We start from the raw sequence: 20,277 nt of genomic DNA, 5'->3' as shown, positions 1-20,277 counted from the left end.
GTGTGTGTGTGTGTGTGTGTGTGTGTGAAGTTGTCCCCTGATCCTCTCCGTGACGTCACGGCCCTCAGGTGTGGCAGGGGAACAGGTAAACTGCTACTGCTGCTGCTGCTGTCGTGTGAGGCTCTGCTGTGGCTCAGTGTACGGAGGGAGGGGAGACTTCAGAGGTTTTGTTTGGGGCGAGGAGGAAGTTTGTTGCAGGAAAAGGCGATGAAAGGTCTATAATTATCTCCAAGAGCGTGTTTTATTTTTTCCCCTCCGTCTTCTTCTTCTTCCTCCTCACTCCGACCTCCCCGGGACAGTCGGGACTCCTCTCTTGGCTGTGCTGAAACATGGAGGAGCGCTGCTGAAGTCTTTTATTGAACAGTGTTATTTTATTTTTATTTATTTATTTAGTTTTAAGAAACTGTGTGAACCTTTCTTGCGCTTCTCGTCCCGCACACTGAGCTGTTACTGCGGGTTTAATCGAGGAGTCGATATTGGATGAGTTTTTATCGCGGAGCCAGTCTGCACTCTTCCTGCTGAAGGATTAAGGTGAGTGAGGCCGGAGTTAAGCTGCGTTCAATGAACGCCAAAAAAACAAATATTAGGAGAGGAGCCTGAAGTGGACTGTGTTTGAATAGTCCGGGATCAGAGGGACGTTAAAATCAGTATGTGATTGAGTCTTTTATCTCCAGCAACGCCCAGTAAACAGGAAATGCTGAAATAACAGGCTGCAAGTCACTGTGAGAGGCTGCTGCTGTGTACTGTAACTGTACTCTGTGTCAGATTGTGTCCAATCTGGAGAATAACTTACTTTAAAACAAGTACAGTCACCTCACAGCTGTTAAAAGTGGAAGGAGTCCTTGATTAGTGACAGAACACGTGACTATTTTTTCGCATTTTAAAGCCCAATTCAGCAAGGAAGTGTGTTTAAGTACATTTTTACACAGGAAGATGTGATATAATAATAACAATTACAATAAACTTTATTTATATAGCATCAAAAGAATAGACAAGCCACACACAAGGGAGCCCAGTCTGAGGTGAGCTTGGACAAGGAGAAGAAGAAGAAGAAGAAGAGGGTATTAAAAAACACAAAGTTAAATGCATAAAAGTCATGAAACAAAATCCCAGGGGGGGAAAAAGGAGAGCGAGAGGAAAAGAAGCGCGCGCACAGAGATAATAAAATAACAAAACCAATAACAGCCGATAAGAAGATGACGTCACATCAGAAGAGTTAAGAACAGATACAAAGAGTAAGAGCAGTAAAACAAATAAAGGGTCATGCTTATTATTATTATTATTATTATTATTATTATTATTATTATTATTATCATCATCATCATCATCATCATCATTGTTGTTGTTGTTGTTGTTATTATTGTTATTATTATTATTATTATATTCCATTCAATGCTTTGGGTCCATGTAAGCAGCCAAGTTTTGAATTTTTAATCAAAATATTTCAGTCAAGGTGGAAGAAGTATTAAACATGTAACAACAGAAAGTTTGATGCAGTTTTTCATGGATAAAATAACCAAACAGGAATCTAAATCTAAAATGAAATACCTGATAAATTAGTAGCTTCATCACATTGATGCCAAAGATCCTATAAGCACATACACCCAGAGGCGTTAAAATGATTGCTTCCAGGAAAATAACAGAATACTGGAACACAAATATATCACCTCAAGGTGTGTGTGTGTGTGTGTGTGTGCATGTATGTAGGTGTGTGTGTGTGTGTGTGTGTGTGTGTGTGTGTGTGTGTGTGTGTGTGTGTGTCCAACACTAAGTCTGAGTCTGCTGCACAGGCCCGGAGCAGTGATGGGGGACATCGACCTCGAGGAGCAGGAGCCGTTTCCCATGGACCGAGATGGGAGACGAGTCAGGGACGAGCCCGACGGCGGCAGAAAGACGGGCTGCTGTGATAAGTTCCAGCAGTCCGTCTCCAAATGGATGCTGCCAGAGGACGTCCGCAGCAAGTACCTGGAGCGGGCCAACTGCTGCCCGCCTCCCATCTTCATCATCCTCATCAGTATTGCAGAGGTAGCGCTGCCCTGAATGTAACACCACACAGCATGCTGTATGAGCTCTGATCAGTATGGATTGTGTGGATCTAATTATACAGTGCAGCCTACATTTGGCTTATAGCTGCCGTGGTTGTTAATTACTGTATAGATCTGCTGTGATTGCATTAAGTAGAGCAGATAGTGGAGTGAGTGAAGTTATCGAGGACAGAGTCAGATATCTTTGGATCAGGAGCTCTAGGAAATAATTAGCCTGTTTGTGGCCGCAGTATCTGAGAATGACAAAGTGTGACGCTCTTGTTCATCCGCGAGTTTCTTTTTTTCTTTTCCTGGCATCTGTGCCGCCTCCTCTGAATGTCCCAATTCATCAAGTGCAGTCCTCACTAAATAAGAGGCAGTAGGCACGCTGTCAGTGAAAACACTGAGTGGTGGGTTTGGGGTTTGAGCCTCGTACAGTCGAGTCTGACTGGAGGGATTCAGAGAGGGATTTCCTGAGTGTGTAAACAGAAAAAGCCTCTGTGTTTTTTTTTGTGGCTTTATAGATTCAGGTACATAAACACATCTGGTGTGTGTGTGTGTGTGTGTGTGTGTGTGTGTGTGTGTGTGTGTGTGGAGGGTCAGTGGGCGATTTGTTGAAACAGCAGAAGCAAAGGCCTCTTTTTACCTAAAACTATGGCTTCAAAGGAAGGTGGACAGACAGTGTCCTTTATCACCTCAATTTAAAGGGACAGTTCACCCTCCAAAATCAAAAAATGCATGTTTTACCTCTAACCTGTAGAGCTTTTTTATCCATCTAGATTGTTTCGGTGTGAGTGGCTGATATTTGGAGATATCAGCCGTAGAAAGTCTGCCTTCTCTCGGTGGTCAGTTAGACTTTTGCAGAAATTGTCACCACAGTTTCTGATTAGAACTGTTTTATTTTTGTGTCACCGTCCAGAAGGAAGCCGACATCCTCTCACAGACGAGGAGGTTACAGCTTGGGCGAGGTGGAAGCTGTCAATGTTTACATCCTGCGCTGTCACGAGGATGAGCGTTTCCTGATACAGTGTAGTTCCGTAGCTCCTGCATGGAACTGCAAACAAAAAGATCTGTGGATGATCTCGAGTAACTACTAACGATATCCCCCAAAAACTCTGCAACTCACACCGAAACAGTGTAGATCGATAAATGGCAGTAAAGGAAAGAGGAAAATGTGAACTGTCCCTTTAAGCTAATGCAAACAGGAATGCCTGTGCTTTAAACAAACCGTGGGAAGTTCAGTTTTAGTCCAGAAGCGGTAACACATGTGAGCAGTCAAATCAGAAGGGAAAGTCTTGTACTAGTGATTGATTAAATGCACCTTTTACATTGTTGAGCAGTTACAGATCAGCCACAGACAACTTTTTATCTTTATATCGTCGTTTCTCCTTGCACCACCTTACTTTCTTTTAATTGAAGTTGTCATCAAAAGGTCCCCACTATCAGACAGATTAGTCCTCACTGTTATAAAATACACACCTACGTACTACTATCATTCAAAATAAAATACATTAATAGTAACAATGAAGTAATAAAGTGAGACAGCAACAACTTACTTTCCCCCGGTTCAGCATTTATTACGAATTGAGAAAACAAACAAACAAAAAAATGTCACGTTGCTTATGAATGTCACATTGGTGGCCATCGAAGATAGAATATGCAACATTCCCACATTAAAATGTCTAAAAAAACCCGACCTGTGTTATATATGTGGCTGAAATGTGTTATTCCAAGTGTTTCTAACAATATTCAAACCCAGTGTGTTTCATTTGGTAGCCGGGGAGACATCAGATGATACATCAGAGAGTGTCGAGGGCGGTCGGCAAACCTCACCGAGCGTAATAAAACTTTAAAACTTAACCTCGTCACGTCAGATATCTTTTCATCTGCTGTGGTGGTTGTTTCCCATTGAAGACAACAACTCCCACGCCACTTCAGTTTCATCAAACTATGTCTTTTGTCATTGTTTTTCTTTTTATTCAGACAGCCCTCGATTAAAACATTTCAGATCTTTTGAAATCTGCTGTTAAAGTCAGTTTTTTACCCGGTGGCTCCATGTCGCTGTCAAATTGAGTTGAAGTCTGCTGCTTTACTCTTTTATCAGTGTTTAGCAGACTGTCTGATTATACCTCAGGATGAACAGCTCCCTCTTTGTGGCTCACAGATGTCCAATGTTACTTCATTTGAATGTCTGTGAATGCTTAACTCTTTATTGGTCCAGAGGAGATTGTCCCCGGGGCCGCGGTGCTCCCTCGCTGTTATATTCCTGCAGATACGTGCGTTCAGACGTCCGAGCCGCACACTGGGGGATTTCATGAGCTCGGTTCAACACACTTAAGCTTCTGTTATTTCTGATTCGTTCTTCACACCTTTATTTTCTCAGCTGTTTGGGGTTTAGCTTCTGCCCTCATCCCCGCCGCTGCTGCTGCTAACCTCAGGCAGGAAATCAGGCACCAAAACAAAATTATTTGACCTACTTAAAGACTTACCTTTCGTGTGCAATCTCTGTCTTTCATTAGTTGGCAGTGTTTATCTACTACGCGGTGTGGAGGCCTCAGAAGCAGTGGGTCACCCTGGATCAGGGCATCTGGACCAGCCCGCTCACGTACAAGCCTGAGAGCAGACAGGAGGCATGGCGCTTCATCTCCTACATGTTTGTCCACGCCGGGTAAGCATTGGCAGACCTTTTTTAAGAGACCTGAATCACAATGATGAAAGCTTGAGTCAACGTGGGGGTTGACAGGTTCCCTTTCAATCATGGCCAGGCAGTAACAATCAGTTTGGTGAAGCTCTTGATCTTTTAAACGCCGTCAGAGGCGTTGATTCAGTTCTGTGGTCGTGTTTGAGACTGCCAGATTTTTCTGTGTTTGATTTTGAAACTTCCACCTTCGCCACGTTACTTCATCTCAGTTTCTCAGTTCAGAGTTTTTTAACTGATGCACCATGGTCACAGCTTCAAAAGCTGAATACCATTAGCTTGAAAAAGAAAATATGTTTTTTAAAATTTTTTTAAAAGGGATCCTGTACATGAAAAGCCCAGACAGCCGTTGCCTGTGTTGTTGGCACATCTGTCCAAACACTGTAAAGTCATGTGATGTGGCAAGCACAAAAAAAAACATGAGCACATAAACCACAGGAACACAGGAAAACCAGAAATCATGAGCACACAGAAGCACATAGGAAAACTAGATTAGCAAAGAGGAACAGTGGTCACAGTCACCGCTGACAGTAACTGGACGACGCTCGACAGGATGTTTGCTTAAAGGATAAAGCTGGTGGTGTTGTATCTTTGTCTGTCCACAAATCCCATGAAAAGTCAAAAAACTAACAGCGTATTGAACGTCCTGTGTAGAGAGATATACAGTTAGCTTCTCCATCTGTGCTCTGAAACCGAAAATTGTAGCCAAGAAACTATTAATAACATCTCAATGAGCCGCATCCGCTGCACAAATTGACGTGTTCTTTCATAACAAGGAACTGAGCCACTTGATCTGATATTTTTACATTATTAACACAAGTATGACTGTTTTTGTTACAGGCATTGATAAGACAATTAAAATATAAATACCACAAAATTCAGCAGAAAATAACTTCTTGCGCAACAATGATCATTCAGAGAGTGAACTGGCCTCTGGTGCTCTGCGGTCCATTGTGCCACTTCCTCTTTAAATGGAGCCTCTGTGATCACTGGACAAGTGAGTAATCCACTGTAGTTTGTCTTGGGTCATTCCCAGACACACCGTCCTGCTGCCAGAAATACTCACTACTCACTGTGTGTTTTCATACACAGCTGAGAGCCGTCCCCAACAACAACAACACATTTACTCCCGTGTGAGGAGTTTTAAAGGGACGGACGACCCGAAAATGAAAATTCGGGTGAAGTTTCCTCGTCCACTGAACATTTCTGAAACTTCACAGCAGAAGAGTGTTGCAGCATTCTCCTGAACAACTGAAGCAGACGGGGAGTTGTTTTAGGAAGTCCTGAAACTGATTTGAAAAGATGTCAATCCTAAAAATTGACTGAAATCTTCACTGTGGCTGCACAAGCTCGATCACACACTATGTAAATATGGTCTCTTTAAATCAATTTGGGATCTCACGGCTTCTAGAAACTTGGATTGGACTGGTTGAGCTGTATGGAGGTTGTTTTTACGTTTTAAAACAAGTCCTCATCTACCTCAGTTGTTTAGGAGAACTCTGTTTTGCTTTGAAGCTCCGGCAATGTTGTGGCATACAAAACACCCTACATTTACCATAGGGCTGCAGGTGTTTCTGTTTTTTTGTCCACCCCCCTTTTAAGTTGTCTCACATTTCACAACCATGGTTGAGAGTATATTCTACTTACTCTCCCACGTCTGCCTCCCTAGTGTGGAGCACATCATGGGAAACCTGCTGATACAGCTGCTGCTGGGAATCCCTCTGGAACTGGTGCACAAAGGATTTGAAGTGGGGATGGTGTACATGGCAGGTGTCCTGGCAGGTGAGCGTCACCTGTTCCTTTTCCCCCAGATGCTTTAAATGTGGCACAGCTGGCTCTGTCATCACAAAAGACCTCAGACTTCTAACATTAAAGGGATATTCCAGTCTAAGTTTAATCCATGGTCTAACACACCGTGACACTGAGTGAGACCCCCCTCGAGAGATTAAGTTTACAGACCGCTAGTTTATGTAGTTTTAGCAACCTCAGAAAAGACTGCATGATAACAATACATTGCAGTATACGTCTCCCACAAGAAAATGCCATCAAAAAGCCACAAATAATGCTCAGAACAGCACCAAACTTCAGCAACAGTACAAATAGGGTCTCAGCACATAGCTCGAGGCATCAAACCTCCTCAGTCTGATCAAAACACCTCCTCCTAGCTTTGCTGGATTGCTATTGTAAAGTGAACACAACTCACCACTCTCCTGCAGCAGCTTCATGTTGTGGGGAAGCCCTGACGAGACGATTACAGAGTGCAGTAGAGTTCCGCAGCTCAAGGATGAAAATGTATGATTATTACTCCATGGAAATGCAATCGAAGTTCATATGTATCTTATCTACCAGTTTATAACAGTTATTATCGAGAGCGGACAGGGAAAAGAACGGAACTGATCATTTCTAATCGCACTCGGTGATCGACTCGCAGGGACTTCCCCACAACAGGAAGCTGCTGCAGGAGAATGGTGAGTTGTGCTCACTTTACAATAGCAATCCAGCTAAGCTAACTGCTGTTTGATGCCTCGAACTATGTGTGGAGACCTTTTTTGTACTGTTGCTGAAGTTTGGTGCTGTTCTGAGCTTTATTTGTGGCTTTCTGATGACGGTTTCTTGCTGGAGGTGTATACTGCAGTGTATTGTTGTCGTGCGGTCATTTCTGAGATTGCTAAAACTACGTAAACTAGCGGCCTGCAGACTTGATCTCTCGACGGGGGTCTTACTCTGTGTCACGGTGTGTTAGACCATGGATTAAACTTACACCGGTATATCCCTTTAAGCATCTCAAAGTTGTTTTTTCCTGTCAGAAGTGATACTGATTGTAGAACTCTGTCGTTCCTCAGGTTCTCTGTGCAGCTCCATCTTTGATCCTCTCAGTGCTTTGGTGGGAGCGTCGGGGGGCGTTTATGCCCTCATAGGAGGTTATTTTATGAATGCAGTGGTGGTAAGTTTACATTCAGTTTAACAGGAAGAGCTGATGTTAACATTTCAGTCTCCAAGTGTTGTTTATGTGTGAGAGAGGAAACTCCTGAGCACATATTCAATATTTTTAGATGGTGACTTCTCTTCCTCATCCTTTAATTCAGTCAAGCCTGATCCAATATCAAACTTGATAACACTTTATCACTGCACTCTAAACCACTCATAACTGCTTAGCCGTAATATAAGCTCACCAGATCTATAAGAGAAATGAGCAGAAATGTTGTAAACACTCTGTCGCTTTATCAACATCTGCACCAAATGTTAATGTGGTCTTTTCTGGGCCAACCAACCAACGAAGCAAATAACAAAGAAATGTCACACAGGTAAAATCATACAAACAAGACAAATAAGACATACCATTTTAGGTATGAGGTCCTTTAAATTACCCCCGAAATTGAATTACCACCTGATATTTACAACAAGCTAAACGCACAAAATAAGACATATCTCACATGTAAAACGTATGTTGTCCTAAAATTGTGTATTCAGGCTCGTTTTATGGTTTAATATAGTTTTTTAAAGGAGCGCTGTGTCGCACTGGGGAAGGCATTTTAATGGAAGAGCTTCACTGACTGATTTCTTCTGACCTTAAAAGGACAACACAGTTTTATACTGTTTTAATTTGCTTATATGTGGCGGACCCTGCCACATTTCTAGCATCAGACAGTGTGACCTCATTGTCTATGGAGAGCAGCTTGTTTATTCAGTTATGGAAAAAATAAATCTGAGTTTGTATAATTACCCCAGTAATATTGCAAATATAAAAATTCTGAGTTTGAATTTCTTCTCCAAAACCACATTGTGCCCCTTTAAGTTAAATATAAGTGTACTGTTATTTGAAGTTTGTGTCCGTTCGGCTTCACAGAACTTCAGAGAGATGATCCCTCTCCTCGGAGTGTTTCGTATCCTCGCCATTGTGATATTTGGTACGTTGTCCTGTATGTTTTTCAGCCTGTTGTATCATTTCTTTAAACTTTAAATATATTGAATTTATACTGTTTTCTTTCTCTAGTCGGCACAGATTTCGGATTTGCCTTCTACAGAAGATTTGCCAGCGATGAGGCTGGTTATAATGTAAGCTTTTCTTTTTTTATTCAACTGTTCAGCAGGATGAAAAACAACAAACAAAGGGTATTGCTAAACCTTTTCAGATATAAAAAAACAGTCTAAAGAGGGATCCAGCTATTCCAGCTTGTCTCCCCCCCGAGCTGATTGTTTGGTGATGGCTTTAATTCGCTTGTGACTACAGACAAGATCAGCAGCTCTTGCCAGAACATGATTATTCATGTAGATGCATACCTCTGTGTGGGCACACTTTCCGACTAACTCACTTCTAATTGAATCCACAGTGACCTTAGTAGTTTGACTCAGTAGTTTCAGTTCAGAGGAGTAAAACTGAAAGCATTAAGTTTCTTCCTGGTTGATGAAGCTTGTTTGTCTCTACAGTTGATAATCACGAGTCTAAAAACCGGATCCGTTATTCCCTCCCCCACCTCGGTGTCTACCTTCTGTTCCCTTCCCCCAAATTTGTTGTTTTACTGTTAAACTGGTCCTGCAAGTTTTTTAGGCGTTCACCACATCTCAGTGAGGTCGGATGACACTGCTCCAGGGTCTTTGCACAATTTAACCCTGGTAATTAGGCCTAAAGGCTAACTCTGAACCCTGATGTCTCACATTTCTCTCCTCTTAGGTGTCCTTTGTGGCTCATTTTGGAGGAGTTGTGGCCGGGATGACCGTCGGCTATGTCTTCTTCAGCGCTTACAACATGAAGCTCCTGAAGGACCCTCGTTTCTGGCTGTGTATCGTGGGCTACATAGTCTTTGTGCTCTTCGCTGTGCTCTTCAACATCTTCCTGAGCCCGGCAACGTAGGACTGTGAAGCTGCATTCACCAGCCTTGTTTAAAAAAGTTAACACTAAAAGCCTTAATGAGACACTCAGGAAGACGTGTGAGCAAAAATGCTCTTCAGGGACCTTTTGAACAGTTTTTAAATGTCTATAAATCAGATTTGACCCTTTTTAGAGCTAAACATGTGAGTTACAGTGAAAGGGTGCCTCCTGCTGGTGATATGAAACATTGCAGAAGGAATATTTTACATTTTAGACAATGGTGCCTTAAGTCAATTTTATTTAAAGGGCTAAATAAAATATTTTGCTATGAGTAACTGTCAGTCATAATTCCATAGTCGATCTTTTTCTGTGTTTGAGCGTTTTGTTTTTAAAATAATCAGGAAAATGAATGAACACATCGGTCCTACTTCATGTCATGACAGTTTGATGTTGACTCATAATGGATTTTAGCTGCAACTAATGATTATTTTGATTGTCAGTTAATCTCTTGATTATGTTCTCAACTAATTGAAGATTATTTTGGTCTCCCCAAAAAATGTCTGAAAATGGTGAAGAGTGATGATCACTCAAAGACAAAGACGACGATCTCAATTGTCTTGTTTTGTCCACAAACAAAAGAAAAATCGGTGTACAATAATGGAGGCGTGAAGAAGCCAGCAGACTGTGTCACAGTAACGTGTTATTCATGATAACCATGATTATATCATGTTAATAATGCGCATGATAATATCATCTTGCCCAAATGTTCAGACTTGTGGATGTTTTATTTGAGTTAATCTGGTCGCCTTTTCACTAGTTATTGAGCAGTTAGTAGTAATTGTTCTTTTGATTTTTTAAATTTATTTTGGCCATAAAGAGAAACAAAGCACACAGTTTACACAATTAAAGATGAATAAATGCTAGCATTATTTTTCAAATTTCTAGAGATATCTTAATAATATCATTATCGTGAGTTACTTTGGCCACGATAACTGGAGGTAATCAATTCATACTTTGATAGCTCTGTTAAATGATTATCAAAATAGCTGGCACTTACTTCAATTGTTGGCAACTAAGCGATTAATCGACTAAGTCTTGCAGCTCTAATGGACTTGGAATGGAAGAGCTGGTTTACCATCGGGACTTGGCTCAGAGCTCCGTCATTGTTTCAGCCACATCCTGTTGACAGGAAGTAGCTAATTACATGTTGAGTTGTAAAACAAATTGTATTTTTATTTTTTTTAATCACACATTGTTTTTAAATCTTGGAAATACATATCTTTAAACATGAACATTTGGAAAGTGTTAACTGTAAAAGTAAATTAGTTGTTGGTATAATACAAAACTCTCTTGAACTGGAGGGATATTGGTGAATGTTAGGTGGAAGTCATAGTCTCATATAAACACATTTGCAGTCTCATAAGTAAAAAATACTCTTATAATGCTGTTTTACATCTGATGTACAGATCTTACTTTAAATGTAAAGTAAATGTATGTAATTTATCTAAGATGACCAGAGACTATGTTTCCACAGCTCAATGTGTTTTATAATACAATCTGATGTTTTCATAATGCATTTGTTTTTTGTCATACTGAATCTGAACTTGAGTATTGACTTTGTCAGATGAGTATATACAGAGTCCACAGTAAAGACTTCAATTAGCAGACAACAGTGTTTGTGCAGCAGCCTGCCGGTTCATGCTGCGGGGACTCTGTATGGCAGCGGCTGCTCTTTCCAGTGTACAGTATGGAAAGTTCCATAGTTCCCAAACGCAGCGCATCAATATAACTTAGTGCATCAATATTCAATTATCATGAACTTGTTAGCCCTGACCCTGAACACTAGGAAGTAGTATGTTGTTGTTGTTATGCGGTACGACAGCTGTGTTACCGACCGAAGAGTTAATGTAGGTTTAATAAGAATCCATCCACACCAACATGACCATATTAATACAGGCTGTGTGTGTTTTTTATTTGGCCGAGCCTATAAATTCTTTGTTCAGTCTCTGTGTGACTGAAATGAGCTGTATTATGTAGGCCTTATGATGAAGCCAAATCCTCTGAGCCCACTTTAATTTACATTCTTGAAACACTTTTGTCCATGCAGTCCTTCATCTGTGGACTAAAATTAAAGATGGCATAGAAAAAATAAGTTTCTGTCTTGTCATGTCATTACTGGCTACATCATAGAAGGTGTTGGTCTACTGTGTTTCATGTGATTAAGCTGACAATTAAAAATATCAGTCCTGTCTCATAATATTTCAGATTTTGATCCTTTGTCTTCCTGCTCATCACTGTGTCCAAGGCCATTTGTTTATTTAAAACAGTTGAGGCTATTTGTTTTTCTAAAAAGTAGTGTAACAAGTAACGTATTTCTTTACGCAGACAGTAATACTGTAATGTAATCTATTACTTTACAATGAAGGTAACTACTAGCGTATAATAAATTGCATTTTGAAAGTAACTTGCCCAACACTGGTGTATAATCAGCTGAAAGTGAGAGTGTTAGTGTTTCTGTTACCTCTGAATGAGCAGATCTTCTTTCAGAGTCCCTCGTGTTCCTACAGTAGCTCAGAATGGACGAACTAAACACCGAGTCCAGAGAGGGCTTTCTCTGATTGTATTTTTAGCAGCCACCCTAGGAAAGGGTGAGGCAAGGGTAATTCACTGGTTTCAATCTGAAACCTCACTGGCAGATGCCATTAAATCCCACATACACATAACAGTCCAATATATTTACATTTTTGGAACTCATCTTTTGCAATATTTGATAAAAGACCTGAAAGCTGAAATAGCAGATGGCTAGCTATTTGTCTTCCCTATATGCTCCATTGTATGCATTTTGCATTAAATTCATTGGTTTCATTTACAAATATTTATTTTAATTACTTGAACCACAATGAGAGACTTGAAGATTGAAGACAGGAGGAGATCCCACCAAATTTAGTTTTTTATTTTTATTTTGAAAGAGCACATTGCTGGAGGACTTCCTGGGGCTGTAATACATTTGACAATTGATTGCAGTGATTTGTAGGATAAGGGGGGGAAATTGCACTGGGATTTTCCCAATACCTCACCACAGTATGACCCTCTGTACCCCTAATGTGCCAGACTGGTTTGAATCAATCGTGCTGTTCTGGGCAGAATGGGATATTTTAGGTCAGAGGGGAAAGGTTCACGTCAGGATCACACTGAAATATTGCACTCAGCTGCGAGTTGTCCTCTTCTCCTCCTGATAACATTTCAAATCATGGGTTTGAAGCTGTTAAAATCATGAGTGGCATTTTTATCACACAGAGGCATTTAAAAGGAATTTACAACTGGAACAGCTGACATGCACACTGATCCATCGTGATTAGTTTTAAATTGGATAAAATAACATGCGAAGTGTGTGAAAATGTAATTACAGCCAGAGCGGAGCAGCAGGGTATGAAATTGAACACGATGACTCATTGACTACTTCACTATAGTAGAAAACTATTGATCATGCATGTCCTGTGTTTTTAACTGACAGGTATTGATAATATGGGGTTCCAGCCACAGTGACTGTTTACTTCTCTGTACATACGGCGCAAATAGATTTGAACAACCTGCAAGTGCATACAAATCTGAAGCGTTCAGTCTGGACTTACAAAACTTCTGTCTGGAAAGAGCTTGGTAATTTACATCCACACCAAGATGAGCAGTAAAAAAATAAACTCAGTGAGGTAACATCTCTGTTTTATCTGGAGAGGTAAAACAAAAAGGTCCGACTGAGGGTCAGACAAATAAAAACTAAAACCGCCCTGAACTGCAAAGATTGAGGTCAATATCCGTGTTACAACTGGACACAACCCCATCACAGTGAGGCCATGATCTAAATGCATCGCTGAAGCTGTTGGTATTGACTTTCTCTGGTCAGAGTAGTTGTTGGCAACCTTCCCTCAGTGGCTCTGTTGTTCCCACTTTGTTTCTGGCAACACTGCAGTAGAGGCGGGTCACCAAAGTTTAGGTGATGTGCAGGGGACTCATGTGGAGGGCGCTAACGATTTTTAAAAACTTTTTGGTGACCGTGTCAGGGCTGCATGACCCGAGGAGATTTAAGTCACCACCGGCAGTCTGTCCATGCTGCTGCGAGGTAAATGGGAAACGGCAAGTGCGCTGATCTCTGACACCGCTGAGGAGGAATCTCTTTCAGACAAAAAAACTGGATAGCTGAACAAGGGAACAAATCACTGGATTTTTGCAGAAGTCCTCTCTGTCTGCTCTTAATACAACTTTTTGCAAATATGTGAAGCCGTGCATTTTTTACTTGACAAGTTTTCTACTAGTTGATGTTTTATTTTTATTTTCATTGAGTGAGAGGTACTGATATTTTTTAATACTTACCTTAGCACTGTAGCTTTTTAAAGACCATTTTTATCACTTTTTTGGAGTTTACCGCAAATATTTCTCCTTTTTTTTTACTGTGTTCATTTAACCTGAAAAGCTGCTTATTTTGCTGTAATTTCTTAAAAGGTTCTAAAAGCTGCACATTTACAGATACTGCAGATTTCCCTTCCTAATCTTTCTCTTTCTAGTCACAATGGCAGAGTGAAGATGGGGGACTGGAACTTCCTCGGGGGGATTTTGGAGGAGGTGCATATCCACTCCACTATGGTGGGCAAGATCTGGCTCACCATCCTGTTCATCTTCCGTATGCTGGTCCTCGGAGTGGCAGCCGAGGACGTGTGGAACGACGAGCAGGCTGACTTCATATGCAACACTGAGCAGCCCGGTTGCAGGAACGTGTGCTACGACCTCGCTTTCCCGATCTCCCTCATCCGCTACTGGGTGCTGCAGGTCATTTTTGTGTCCTCTCCCTCATTGGTTTACATGGGCCACGCTCTCTACAGGCTGCGGGCGCTGGAGAAGGCGCGGCAGAAGAAGAAGGCTCTGCTGCGTAAGGAGCTGGAGTTGGTCGATGTGGAACTGGCAGAAGCCAGGAAGAGGATTGAGCGGGAAATGAAACAGGTCGATCAGGGAAAGCTCAACAAAGCTCCTCTGAGGGGCTCTCTGCTGCGGACCTATGTGGCTCACGTTGTCACCCGCTCTGTTGTTGAAGTGGCCTTCATGACAGGCCAGTACGTCCTTTACGGTTTTCACCTCTACCCGCTGTTCAAGTGTGAGCGGGATCCTTGTCCCAATGCTGTAGACTGTTATGTTTCCAGACCAACAGAGAAAACGGTTTTCATGGTGTTCATGCAATGCATTGCTGGAATTTCCCTCTTCCTGAACATCCTGGAGATCATGCATCTGGGTTACAAGAGGATTAAAAAGGGCATCTTGGACTTCTACCCTCACTTGAGAGACGAGAGGGATGACCTTGATGACTGCTATTCCAACAAGTGTAAAAAAGAATCTGTAGTGCAAATATGCACCAGTACAGCCCGGAAGGCTACAATTGCCTCTGCACCAGGTGACTACAACCTCCTGATGGAGAGGGGGCATGGCACAATTATGTACCCAAGCCTCATCAAACCTTCAACTTTTCTACCTCTTCAGGGCGAGCTGGCCACTCAGCAGGATTTAGATGACTCCAGATGTTCAGCTCAAAGCCCCCCAGACTATAACTACACCTCGACTACCAATGAGCCCTGCTCGCCGTGCTGCGACTCCCTGAACAATCCAAAGCAGCAGGCCGAGGACTTTCTGCATCTTCCACCACACAGTAAGGAGGACAGCAGTGGAAGAGGCAGCCCAGACTCTCCAAAATGCCCACAGAAGGCAGCCCACCCTTCCTCTTACCCCACGCTGCCAGTCAGTGCATCAAGAAGACCGTGGAAGTCTCATGGCTCTTTCAAATGCTCCACAGTGTTGGAGGGCAAAAGCTCTGACACAGATTCATATGGGGGTGCAAAAGCCAGCAGTGGACCTCCCAGCTCTCAAACACAGTCAAAATCAGAAGCAAAACATCAGAGCCGGCCCTCCAGCCCAGAGTCTCTGGATGAGTCCAGCTCAGGATCCACGCACCACCCCAGGCCGAGTACTGCGAGCAGCAAACGAACATCTGACCTGCAAGTCTAAACTTAAAACCGTTTCCTTGTTAGCAATCACTGTCACACAGCAATCCACGTTACAGGTGTCAGTTCTACATTTAACAGCCCTCTACGCTGCCTTCAGACTGGTGAGAATTAGCTAATATTTGTGTTATAAGCCTTATAAACAATTCCGTCTATATAATATGGCATGCTATAAAAACATTAATGTTGGAGTCATATTGCAATATAAACAACAGAGGACTTGATACTGTATGTTTTATATTGTGTTCCAACTTCCTTGTGGAATAAACCTATATTTTCCATTGTGACTAACTTAATGTACCGAAAACAAATCAGCATGAAAGACACTTATTTATTACATAGTTTGAGCTAACAGCGTGTGCTTTCACATGTGGTGTGGTGTTTTTTGCCATTGTAGTGTGACATAAATGTCGTGAAAAGATCAAAAGTCATGTCACTATAAAGAGAAACAGCAACACTTTTACACATTAGTAGAGCGGCAAACATGTAAACTGTCCGCTAGCAATGTGTATATTTGTAGGGATCGACCAACATCTATTATTAGTTATTAATGAGTTATAAATTAGGAGTAAATTGAAAATAATGTAATAATAATAATAATAATAATATTAATAATAATAATAATAATAACAATAATAATAAAACTTGTATTTTGAGGTATCTGTACTTCTCTTTCTACATCTTTATAGTTCCACTCCACAACGATTTGGAGCCAAATATTGTAGTTGTTACTTTATTACATTTATTTTTACAACTTTAGTTTCTCCTTATTTTGCAGATTCAGATTATCTTATGAAAAAACATGATGCATTACTATAGATTAAGCTACCCAGCAGTGAGAGCCACCTTGAGCTGGACATGGACTACAGACTGAGAGACAGCTGCAATGGAGGCATAGTTACACATTCATAAGTTAATTCAACAATTTAATTCATTGGCAATCGGACAAGAAAAACACTGATTCTGATAATCAAAAAAATGCTGATTATTGGTCGATCCCTAAATATCTGTACCATAAAAACATTTAGATATTTTTGGAAAGATTATTTCACCCGAAGTGTGTGGTTTCATCACATCTCTATATGTTTTAGAGAACTGGCTGATAAAATGTCTGTCTCAACAGCAAGTCCTTGATTTAAAACACTAATGAGCATATCAATAGCTAGCAGCAAACACAGCAGCACTGTAACTGTCCTGCCTGATAGTTTGGATTCTGCTCATCTCTGATGAAACAACTGAAAGTTATTAACAAATCTGAAAAGTCCTGACTGATATGTTGATGTTTAGAAATGAGTGATAGAACAGTATCTTAATTACAAAACTGTGCTTTATTTTACCTGCTACTTACATTTAAGAGCTTTGTACAACTGTTTACTTAAACCAGACCTTTGGAAATAAAGGATAAGTGTGTCTTTGTCACACACGGGACAGAGTCTGTGTCTTCCTATCTATGCCAAAAATTATTCTTAATTATTAAAAATATCTAAATCAAATTACCCACAGCATCATCACACTTTGGTTGTTTTCTCATGCAGAGCCTTAACAAAGAAGTCCCACATCTTATGAACTAAAGCATTTTCTATCATAAACTTTTACTAAAGACTGAACAAACAAGAAATAAAAATTATATACATACATGTACAGAATAAGTTAGATTGTAAGAAGCAAAGTAGGAAGTACAATTTACAAAAAAACAGCACAGGGACATAAAAAGTTCTTGTCTTTCACTTGACAGTGTCGTCTTATCTTTAAATCTAAAGTTACAGCAGGATTATAAACAAAAATAAATTTCTCACACCAAAACTGTGCTTGTGTCTGCTCTGCCCGTGTTCAGTCAGCTCTGGCACCATCTTCTGGCTCATACTGCTGCAGCTGGAGACATGAAGGAAAAAGCACACACGTTTTTTTTACATTCCTTCATGTCTGTGGCAATTTTCAGACAAGCAGCCAAATACAACTACAGCAAAGGAGTACAACAATATGTTACTCAAACAACTACCAGATCACAAGGATTTCTTCAACAGAGCTACACTGAAAGGTATAAAGGATCTCTAGGTATGTAATTTTGTAATCCTCTATTGTAAATTACTGTCAGTGTAGGGACCGAATGATTATCAGTCTGGCTGATTGTTCAACTGGGTATTCAGCATTTTTCAAATGATCAGAGTCTGTGTTATATTTAGTTTAGTTTTTTTTTTTTTGTCCAATGCCATGAATGAAATAAATTAATTACTCTGCCAAGTTATTAGTAACAAAAGTTATCAAATAAATGTAATGCAGTAGAGTATTTGCCATCAAAGTGTAGCCTAGTGGAAATATAACAGTGGCAGTACATATAAATGCAACTCAGTCCATTTTTATCAAATACTGTCTTAAAATTGTTCTTGAGTATTTCCATTTTCTGCTACTTTATACTGCCACTCCACAACATTGAAGGCAAATATTGTACTGTAACATTTACTCCACTAGATTTATAAGATTACTTCAGTTACTGATCACTTTGCATATTGCATCGTAAGAGTGACCTCCACGTATGTTTGTGTAAAGGCTAAACAGAACTGGAGGGACTGCAGCATTCACTCATACCCCTGCTTTAAAAAAGGGAGAGATTAAACACGCAAGAACGAGCAGAGCTTACCCTTGTTTTAAGGTCTTTGTTTTCCTCTGCCAGAAGTGTACACCTCTGCCTCAAGTCCACCACCTCCTGCTGCAGAGCCTCTGTGTCTGTTGAAGTCTGGCCAACAGCACCAAGATGCTCCTTGATAAATCTGGAGGGAGTCTGTTAAAGAATCTACCACAAGCAGTTGCCTCCTCCATCAAGTGAATGCTGAACATTTCTCTTTATAAATATTTGGGCTGAGTGTGGTGGGCAGCGAAGTTTGTTATGAGGCTGTGCTTAGTACCAACCAAACCAAGAGACCATTTCTGCAACCGCTCAATGGTTCATAAGTGTCGGTGTTGTGTGTATAGAAGGATACTCCATAGCATTGCTGGGCCTGTCTTGTTGTTCATATAAAGCCACTAGAACTGAAATCCAGAGGGGAAACATGAAAAGAATTAAACAAAATTGCACAAGAACTGAGGCAACAACTAAACAGGCTGGGAGACAAACATCAATATTTTCTGAGTACTAACCACATCTAAACAGAGACTCAATTTGGCAGAAAATGTCTTGAATATTTCCAGTGTCAATGGTGCAGTATTTTTTAATCACCAATTTATTGCTTCATGCTAAAAATATCAAACATTTGCTGGTTTCAGCTTCTTGCATGTCAGGATTTTCCGCTTTTTATGGTCATATACAACAGCAAATGACAATGCTTTGAGTTTAAGAAGAAAGAAGCATTTTGAAGATGTCACTTGGGCCTACTGTACTGTTGCTTTGTGCCATTATCAAAACTAACGCATTTGAGAAGTCTGGCACGATGTGTTAATGGTTTTGTGAGAAAATACGGTTTCTGCTATTGTGTTGGCTCTGGTAATTGAAAAATGTCAAACATTACTTTGCCCATATTATTAAAGCCATTAATTTTGTTCCAAACTCTGCCATTTCTTTGATATTTTGTTGCCGTTTACTCATTTTACAATGGTCTTTACTATAAATTGGTATTGTCTGTTTCATCCTGTCAGGTAATGATACGTGTTGATCATTTGTACACATATATTGCTAGTTTAAAATTTTACCATTGAATTCAACACTCCTGGTTTCATTAATGAAGTTTCTGAATGGACAAAAAAAACGACATACCACTGGTAAGACTGTCAATAATACCAGCTTTCTCCAAGTATCTCCGAAACTGCTCCCTTTTAGGGTCTGAAGCCTGTAGAAGGACAAGTCATAGATTATATATTATTACCAACTGGATACTAGTCACTCAGGTGAAGTCCACTTGAATAGATGTTATCAAACAACAACAACAACACAACACACATTTGATTTGGCATTAGGAGTTAATTTGGCAGAGTTAACAGTTACTAAACATAAAAACAGTCAGGAAACATTGGTCAAAAGCAGTTTATAGCTGGTTCGCTGACATTATCACGTGAGTTCCTTATTTCAGTGTTTGCAAAAACTTTTACAATCCCTAATAGTTGAAAATACAAACACCGGCTGTCACAGGTGGGCCCTCTTCCCTCTGATGAGCACCGGTTACTCCCTAGGTTGCTAGTATTAGCTTAGCTAGCTTACGGTTAGCGTCCTAGACAAGAAACAGTTCCTACACGGCACTGGAGTGAGATAAAGCGACAGTAAACATACTTACTCTATAATGCGCCATAATGATGTAGGTTTTAAAGTTGACTTTCCTCTCTTGGAGACGACGTTTTGTGTCCTGTGTAGATAGCGAGCCAACAGTTTAGACAAGCAGCCAGACTGCCGGACCGGGAAAACTTTGGTTTCGTTTATCACGTTCCTCTTCAAGCAAGTGGACTGTTGGGTCGGATGCTGCCTCCAGGTGTTCCTCGTAAAAATAGAAACCACCGTAAGCATGGCCCTAGAGAAGAAGTCTTCATTTAGCAGTTGGTTGTGGGTTACTTGTTTTATTTTATTCAAAACGCTGGCCTCATGTCACACAACGGTAAAATCACTGACAGAAGACGTAAAGTGCTAGATTAAATGATTCTCCCCACAAATGACATGATATATAAATATTTTTTTTAAATGACACTTTGACTATTATGGAACTTCGTGAAGAATTGTATTTT

The 20,277-nt window shown here is 40.7% G+C and overlaps 3 protein-coding genes across 3 annotated transcripts; 2 read left to right on the top strand and 1 right to left on the bottom strand.

Annotated features, from left to right (window-relative positions):
• Positions 1–59: 59 nt before the first annotated feature.
• Positions 60–11,791, top strand: rhbdl2 (rhomboid, veinlet-like 2 (Drosophila)). Its single transcript, XM_037075540.1, has 8 exons — positions 60–531; positions 1,791–2,025; positions 4,544–4,692; positions 6,392–6,504; positions 7,566–7,666; positions 8,570–8,630; positions 8,717–8,778; positions 9,395–11,791. The coding sequence occupies exons 2-8, from the start codon at positions 1,804–1,806 to the stop codon at positions 9,572–9,574; spliced, it is 888 nt and encodes a 295-aa protein (XP_036931435.1). The 5' UTR covers positions 60–531; positions 1,791–1,803; the 3' UTR covers positions 9,575–11,791.
• Positions 11,792–14,110: 2,319 nt separating this feature from the next.
• On the top strand, positions 14,111–15,590 carry gja9a (gap junction protein alpha 9a). The gene has a single exon (XM_037073987.1). It carries the CDS (start codon positions 14,111–14,113, stop codon positions 15,575–15,577), a length of 1,467 nt encoding a protein of 488 aa, XP_036929882.1. The 3' UTR covers positions 15,578–15,590.
• Positions 15,591–16,882: 1,292 nt separating this feature from the next.
• LOC119005902 (c-Myc-binding protein-like) lies at positions 16,883–20,046 on the bottom strand. Its single transcript, XM_037073989.1, has 5 exons — positions 19,836–20,046; positions 19,322–19,394; positions 18,552–18,600; positions 18,212–18,341; positions 16,883–17,445 (listed from the first exon to the last, which is right to left on the bottom strand). The coding sequence occupies exons 1-5, from the start codon at positions 19,848–19,850 to the stop codon at positions 17,404–17,406; spliced, it is 309 nt and encodes a 102-aa protein (XP_036929884.1). The 5' UTR covers positions 19,851–20,046; the 3' UTR covers positions 16,883–17,403.
• Between the last annotated feature and the right edge of the window lie 231 nt (positions 20,047–20,277).

This window comes from Acanthopagrus latus, chromosome 17 (assembly GCF_904848185.1).
Source record: "Acanthopagrus latus isolate v.2019 chromosome 17, fAcaLat1.1, whole genome shotgun sequence".
In the NCBI taxonomy this organism is placed as follows: domain Eukaryota; kingdom Metazoa; phylum Chordata; class Actinopteri; order Spariformes; family Sparidae; genus Acanthopagrus; species Acanthopagrus latus.
This window is presented reverse-complemented; position numbering and strand designations above follow the sequence as displayed.

Coding starts and splice junctions, on each gene's coding strand:
- rhbdl2 (XM_037075540.1), top strand. CDS start 1,804: ATGGGGGACATCGACCTCGAGGAGCAGGAGCCGTTTCCCATGGACCGA. Junction 6,505..7,565: donor CATGGCAGGTGTCCTGGCAG/GTGAGCGTCACC, acceptor GTCGTTCCTCAG/GTTCTCTGTGCAGCTCCATC. Junction 7,667..8,569: donor ATTTTATGAATGCAGTGGTG/GTAAGTTTACAT, acceptor TCGGCTTCACAG/AACTTCAGAGAGATGATCCC.
- gja9a (XM_037073987.1), top strand. CDS start 14,111: ATGGGGGACTGGAACTTCCTCGGGGGGATTTTGGAGGAGGTGCATATC.
- LOC119005902 (XM_037073989.1), bottom strand. Junction 18,601..19,321: donor TATTGACAGTCTTACCAGTG/GTATGTCGTTTT, acceptor TCTGGATTTCAG/TTCTAGTGGCTTTATATGAA. Junction 17,446..18,211: donor ACAAAGACCTTAAAACAAGG/GTAAGCTCTGCT, acceptor TCATGTCTCCAG/CTGCAGCAGTATGAGCCAGA.